The 6,578-nt window shown below is 41.4% G+C and overlaps 1 protein-coding gene across 2 annotated transcripts in view; it reads left to right on the forward strand.

The window, feature by feature from the left end:
* LOC123080221 (dolichyl-diphosphooligosaccharide--protein glycosyltransferase subunit 2) overlaps window positions 1-6,343 on the forward strand; it is a 6,533-nt gene extending 190 nt beyond the window's left edge. Inside the window, exons 2-20 of one of the 2 annotated variants that reach the window (XM_044503121.1) lie at window positions 1-180; window positions 359-551; window positions 635-724; window positions 849-905; window positions 1,017-1,086; window positions 1,178-1,242; window positions 1,927-1,981; window positions 2,320-2,447; window positions 2,531-2,646; window positions 2,750-2,819; window positions 3,249-3,350; window positions 3,469-3,558; window positions 3,665-3,813; window positions 4,162-4,273; window positions 4,356-4,439; window positions 5,156-5,236; window positions 5,309-5,533; window positions 5,711-5,833; window positions 5,909-6,343. In XM_044503121.1, coding sequence (XP_044359056.1) covers window positions 41-180; window positions 359-551; window positions 635-724; window positions 849-905; window positions 1,017-1,086; window positions 1,178-1,242; window positions 1,927-1,981; window positions 2,320-2,447; window positions 2,531-2,646; window positions 2,750-2,819; window positions 3,249-3,350; window positions 3,469-3,558; window positions 3,665-3,813; window positions 4,162-4,273; window positions 4,356-4,439; window positions 5,156-5,236; window positions 5,309-5,533; window positions 5,711-5,833; window positions 5,909-6,025 — 2,067 coding nt within the window. In that variant the 5' untranslated portion in view covers window positions 1-40 and the 3' untranslated portion in view covers window positions 6,026-6,343. Of the gene's footprint in view, window positions 181-358; window positions 552-634; window positions 725-848; window positions 906-1,016; window positions 1,087-1,177; window positions 1,243-1,926; window positions 1,982-2,319; window positions 2,448-2,530; window positions 2,647-2,749; window positions 2,820-3,248; window positions 3,351-3,468; window positions 3,559-3,664; window positions 3,814-4,161; window positions 4,274-4,355; window positions 4,440-5,155; window positions 5,237-5,308; window positions 5,534-5,710 lie in introns of both variants that reach the window. The other variant, XM_044503120.1, reaches the window with a different exon arrangement.
* The last annotated feature ends 235 nt before the right edge of the window (window positions 6,344-6,578 follow it).

Below are 6,578 nucleotides of genomic sequence, written 5' to 3' on the forward strand. Positions count from 1 at the left end.
CCCCTCCCCTCTCCGGCCGGCGCCGCCCGCCACCGCAGCCATGGCCTGGAGGCTGCCGCCCCTGGCCGTCCTCCTACTCCTCGTCGCCGCGGCCGTCGCCCCTCTCTCCTCCGCCGTCCGCCCGGTCTCCGACGCGCACAGATCCGTCGCCGCCGAGCTCTTCGCCGCCTCCCCCGACGAGTAAGTTCCCTGGCCGCCCGCCAGCGTCACCGTCTCCCCTGATCTCCAGCTTTCGCCCCTCGCGGGCGCAATTAAGGACCAGTCCGGCTCAGATCGATCCGTCACGGGGCTGCCCCCTTGAAATCTCGGGTCATGGCCGCGTTCTAAGTGCTGGCTTTGTCTGTTGCGCGCTGTGCAGCTTGGAGACGACGTACGAGGCGGTCAGGACGTTCAAGATGCTCGGGGTGCAGAGGGATAAGGGCCTTGATGGCAAGGCCTGCAAGCTCGCCGCCCATACGCTGTCCTCGTCCTCGTCGCCCGCCAAGGATCTGTTCCAGGCGGTCCAGATCGCCGGCGTCCTCGGATGCAGCGTCGATGCCGGCGTTTACGATGTGGGTTTTAGCTCTGGAGATCTTGCTGCTTCTGCTGGTATTCGCTTACTTGATGGTGTTCTGAGATTCGTTCTTCGTGGCAGGACGTCGCGTCGAGGCTTAAGGCTGTGATCAAGGACACCGATTCGCTGCTGGAGTTCTACTATTCTGTCGGAGGCCTGCTCAGCCTGAAGGTCACTCCTTCTAATGCACTTTCTGCTCCATGTTTATATATTTTTATTTTTTTCAGCACTGCTGTTGGTTGATTGTCTGAGTTTTATCTGGTAGCTGATAAAGTTGTGTTGATTTTTTTTGCAGGAACAAGGCCACAGTGTTGTTTTATCTGACGCGGATAGCACATTTCACGCAATAAAGGTTAGAGCAGTGCAATATGCTATGCACTTTTTCCTTGTGTAGTTCTTGCAATCACAATTTTGCTCTGCTGTTTAAACTAGAGTTGTCTGATACATATCTTTGTTTCTATAGGCACTTAGCCAAAGTGATGGAAGATGGCGCTATGACACCAACAGTGCTGAATCCAGTACATTTGCTGCTGGTAATATTTTTTTGTCTTGCGACCTTTTCTGCTTTTCGCTGCAAATCAAATGTATCAGGCACTGATGTTTAGAAACACTGTTCTGCAACAGGTATAGCACTAGAAGCATTGGCAGGAGTTGTTTCACTGTCTGATGCGGAGGTTGATCCGTCTATGGTGTGTATATGCTCTCTGCTTGTACTCGAATTACTTCATTAACTTGTTGTACATTTATATGTGATTATCTTCCTTGAATGTAAGAGATGAAGAAGTCGGATAACTATATGGTACATGTTGTGTCACAAAGCCTTTTAACGGGGAGAGGGTTGAACTGAATGCCAGTGAAAACCTTGTACACTAGCAATGCTTGTTACGTTGTTATCTTCCTATACATAAGTAATAAAGACATATGGGTGAATATACACTTAAATACTAGTATATGTTATGAAGTACTGGAAACAGGAAGAGCTTGATTTCAATACAAAAGAGAGTGGTATGTAACAAGTTGTTTATCCCTCAGCTTATATCATTCTAATTACATCTCGCAACCTCCATTCATCTGAATTACAAATGCACATGACATGATCTATCATCTTAAAAGAGTTGCAGCCATGTCTCTGTATGTGCCATGCCCTTTGGTTATAACAATCTCAAATCAACTAGGTGTTACCATATCATTCTCGTGTATGTGTACGATGTTCTGCTTTCTTTCTTGGCTCATACAATTTGTTGCCGAATGCTTCTTCCAAGTTTCAGTCAATTGTGTTTGTTCTGAATTTGTTATGTGCGCCATTTTTTATTAGTATATCATTTGAAGTTTGTCACTATTGGCGGTCCTGATTTTTAATATTGTGCCATCAGATAGGAGTCGTTAAAAATGACATCGTGAAGCTATTTGGCACAATCAAGAGCTATGGTATGTTCTCTAACCGTCTTCTTTGTGCTCACTGGAGATGAACATTTGATTAAATTGCTTTAAGACAAGGTGCTGGTAGACCAGGCATTTTTTCTATTTTATATCAACTTAAACTTGGCCAGAGTTCTCCAGGAGTCAAGGTGCCTGGTTAACACCTCGTAGGAACTTAGTTACCAAATTGCTAAACCTATGGCATACTGAGTCGCATGTTTGGATAGTTAGCAGTACTATTTAGTTGGTGTTCTTTGAAACTTCTCCATTATGATACGAAGAAACCACTTGCAAGTGAAAATGTTCCTTTTACTGTTGATAGCTTCTTATGATATGCGTTTTCTCAGATGATGGAACCTTCTATTTTGATGAGAAGTATGTTGATGGTTCTGAATACAAGGGCCCTATAACAACTTCTGCTTCAGTAGTACGCGGTGTCACCTCCTTCGCTAATGTTGTTTCTGGGAAATTGAACGTAAGTTATTTCATTTCATTTTGGTGTTTTTTCATTAAATTTATGTTAAGCACCTCCCATAACCAACAAAACTCAACCCACAGATCCCTGGTGAGAAAATACTGGGCTTGGCAAAGTTCTTTCTTGGTATTGGGCTCCCAGGTAGTGCAAAGGATTGCTTTAATCAGATTGAGTCCTTGTCGCTCCTGGAAAACAATAGGTAAGTTTTCCTCTCTTTTTCAGTATTCTCGATAAACTTGCGCCCCACCTTATTATTAGTCTCTGTTGCCCTGTGATGCTTATTTCGTTTCTACAATATGCAGGATCTTTGTTCCTTTGATCCTTTCACTTCCTTCCAAAGTACTGTCACTGACCTCCAAAGACCAGCTTAAGGTAATTATCACATTCTATTCTCTTTGATTTTGTCTGAAATATAATGATGGTATTCTTTGTTTGTCCATTATATTATTCTGCATTGTAGTATAAAATAGTATTAGGCATATCGATATTGCACTAATGATTGTTACTGTGAGGAATTCTATCGCTTGCAAGCACTTTTTGTATTCATTAAATGTTGTATACTTGAATTTATCTTGTTTCGATACAAGCATGCTATAATTTCTAACCTTTATGCATCCTATGTGGTACTTTTGTAGTTGCAATTCAATAACAATAGTGTCTGCTAAAAATATGTATATGGTGTGTGTGAAAATTGCACCACATTTAGCTGCAATCTTGCACTTTATTGCTTTTGACGCATGTTGTGTTTAGTTCAGTGTAATTAACTCCAACTCGTGTTCCCTTGATATATATTATTTTCAGGTTGAAGTAACTACAGTGTTTGGTTCTGCGGCACCTCCCCTCAGAGTGAATCTTGTCCAAGTCTTGGGCTCTGATTCTAAGATCATCACCACTGACAGCAAGGTACAGAGTTAGATTGGTGTTTACCTCTTGGAACTTATTTTCTCATTATAATAGTTCACCATTGTTTTGTCTGTGTTTTAGCTGCCATTCCCTAACATCCATTTCCTTCTGGTATCAGGAACTTCAGTTTGACCTCGACAACAATGTTCATTACTTGGACATTACTCCATTGAAAATAGATGTCGGGAAGTACTCGCTAGTTTTTGAGGTACCTGTAAACTTTATTAATTTGCTATATATATGTGTCTATACACATAATGTAATAGACTAATATTACTTTACATTACTGATGTTTTTGCCCTTCGATCTTCCAGATTACTCTTCAGGATTCAGAACATGAAACCGTTTACACTACTGGAGGGAGAAACACTGAGTCTGTCGTCGTTACAGGACTGATCAAAGTTGACAAGGCAGAAATTGGAATTTCTGAGAATGATGCTGGGAGTGCGGAGTCTGTCGAAAAGTAAACTCTTCGAACCACTTGATTCCATGCCATTAGAAAAACATGTTTTACAGATAAACTAACTCTGACACCTACACCCAAGTAATTGCAACTTCTATATCCTTGATCACTTTAAATTAGTTCATTCTCATCTGGAATAACACTTCCTAACCTGTTAGTATGTGGTTCTTCTCTTTACATCTGACATTTGTTTGAGAACATATCCTGCATTGTTTCAGTCATGGAACTGGGTGTTGAACAATATATTAGTTGAGTTATTATGTGAAAATTGGAATGGAAGTTTAGGTTCTAATTTCATAGCAAAACAGCTTATTTTGCATGTCTCATTTCAAATCCGATTCATTACAGGTTAGATCTGCTGAAAGATACAAAAGTTTCTCTCTCTGCAAACCATCTGCAGAAGTTACGTCTATCTTTTCAACTATCTACACCACTTGGACGCACATTTAAACCTCACCAGGTCACAATAACACTCCATTTTCTTTCTCAAATGGCACAGTACTAGTTCTTTTCCTGACTTGATTTAGCGAATTTGTTGCCAGGTTTTCTTGAAGTTAAAGCATGAAAGCAAGGTTGAACACTTATTTGTGGTGCCAGGTTCTGCGAGGCAATTCAAAATTGTTCTAGTTGAGTATACCTACTCCAGAATTTGTTTTGCTCTCGTCATTCTCTCGGCAAATGTTTCCATTAAGTTTTAGGTTGTACATTATATTATCCAGAAAACACACACACCGACGGAGGCTTTTGACATAGAAGGTACTAGCTAGGTTATGTATCTTGTTTTCAGGAGCTCTTTGATTCACATGATTCTTAAAAACGCAGGATTCTAGTGGCAGCCCCCTAGAATATCCTTCAATGTTGGAAACCGTATGAATTGACACCAAAGTGTGTTTGACTACATTATAGGGAAAGCATAAGAACTCATGGACCATAGACATTTTTTCAAGAGGTTACGCGTGATAGAAAATTTCATTTGAAATTGAGTACAAAGTGACCTTTCTATTCCTACAAATCAAACAACCTTTTGTAGGAAGCTTTAAGAAACTCTAGGAAGGAAATTTGTTGGTATTTTTTGGCCAAGTGAGGTTGAAACTAGATTATCCAGGTGCCAAAACATTTCAAATGAACCTATTAAATATTGTCCAACAAGTATGATGGGGATGGTGGACGCATCTTCCTGTTGTGCTTGAATTTTATGATGTCACTGGTCAGATGTGGAGATTAAGTACCAGAAGATCACTTGGGACATATCTTAATTTGCATGTTTTTGCTGCCTTCAGCTCTTGAGGGTTCCAGAAGAATCATAACATGATTTCTTATATGCTTGTGCAATATATTGTAGGATTTTCTTGGATTGGTAGAGAAATTTTACTACCTTTCTGGAACATATGACCTTGAGCTTTCTGTTGGTGATGCTTCAATGGTATGTCGCCACATTCATAACTCTACAGTTCTGTTTGGTTTAGCCTTGCTGATTATTCTTTGTCTGCTTCAGGAAAATTCGTTCCTACGTGCCCTTGGCCAACTGGAGTTGGACTTGCCGGAGGCCCCTGAAAAGGCCCCACGTCCTCCGGCACAAGCTGTTGACCCGTTAGCAAAGTTTAGGCCACAAAAGGAGATAGAGCACATATTCCGTGTGCCAGAGAAGAGGCCACTGCAGGAAGTATCGCTTGCATTTACTGGCCTCACACTCCTGCCTTTCATTGGGTTCTTGATTGGGGTGAGTCAACAATTCCTACTCTTGCTTTATTTCCTCAATTGCTATCACACTTCTGTACTGCTTTCTCTAAATCAAAAAAGTTGCTGAGAGTATGCTACTCGAAATCAAAAAAGTTGTTGAGAATATGCTTATTCAACATATGGATGCTGATAATGTGCTTCTGGCATTTACCTGTAGCTTATGCGTCTGGGAGTCAACTTGAAGAACTTCCCTTCCCTGCCAGGACCAGCTGCATTCGCATCACTCTTCCATGCTGGAATCGCAGCAGTACTGTTGCTCTATGTTCTCTTCTGGGTTAAGGTTAGCATCTTCCTTGTGGTGAAACAGAATTGCACCAATAAAGGTTTACTCACTATCATTCTTCTGTTGGAACAGCTGGATCTTTTCACAACTCTGAAGTACCTCAGCTTCCTCGGCGTGTTCCTTGTGTTCGTTGGCCATAGGACCCTATCTCATCTTTCCAACACGACGGCAAAACAGAAGACTGCTTGATGGGAAGATGCGAAGAATGTGTGATCATCAATTTTCGGGCGGTCGCAGTTGCTTGGGTTCTGCAAATGCTTTTGCTTGAGATCCTGACCGAGTTCTTCTTGCGCAACTTGAGTTTTGAGGGACAACTGGGTGTCATTTTGTAGTGGGTGCCGAGAATCCTGGTACTAGAGAAGTGGTAGGACCTCACCTTCATGTTTTATGCACCGATGTTTACTGAAGTGGTAGGACCTCACCTTCCATGTATGACGCACTGATGTTTACTAAATAGGCTGGAATTTTTTAAACATAGGATTAATAAGATCATATTCTTACTCGAAAGGTTAACGTGTTATGCCTTCTGATTTACAAACTCACAAAACCAAATTCATTCAATTTGAACTCCCCAACGAATTGTAACAATTACATTCCATCTAATTAACCCAAGCAAACATGGGAGCAGAACCAATCCTAGCATTTCATTCTACTTCGTTCACAAACCAAACACACCCAAAGATAATTAAAGTGCATTGGCTGCGTTTTAGTACAAACCTAAGGGTGGTTTAAATGTATTTTC

This window comes from Triticum aestivum, chromosome 3D (genome assembly GCF_018294505.1).
Source record: "Triticum aestivum cultivar Chinese Spring chromosome 3D, IWGSC CS RefSeq v2.1, whole genome shotgun sequence".
Classification (NCBI taxonomy): domain Eukaryota; kingdom Viridiplantae; phylum Streptophyta; class Magnoliopsida; order Poales; family Poaceae; genus Triticum; species Triticum aestivum.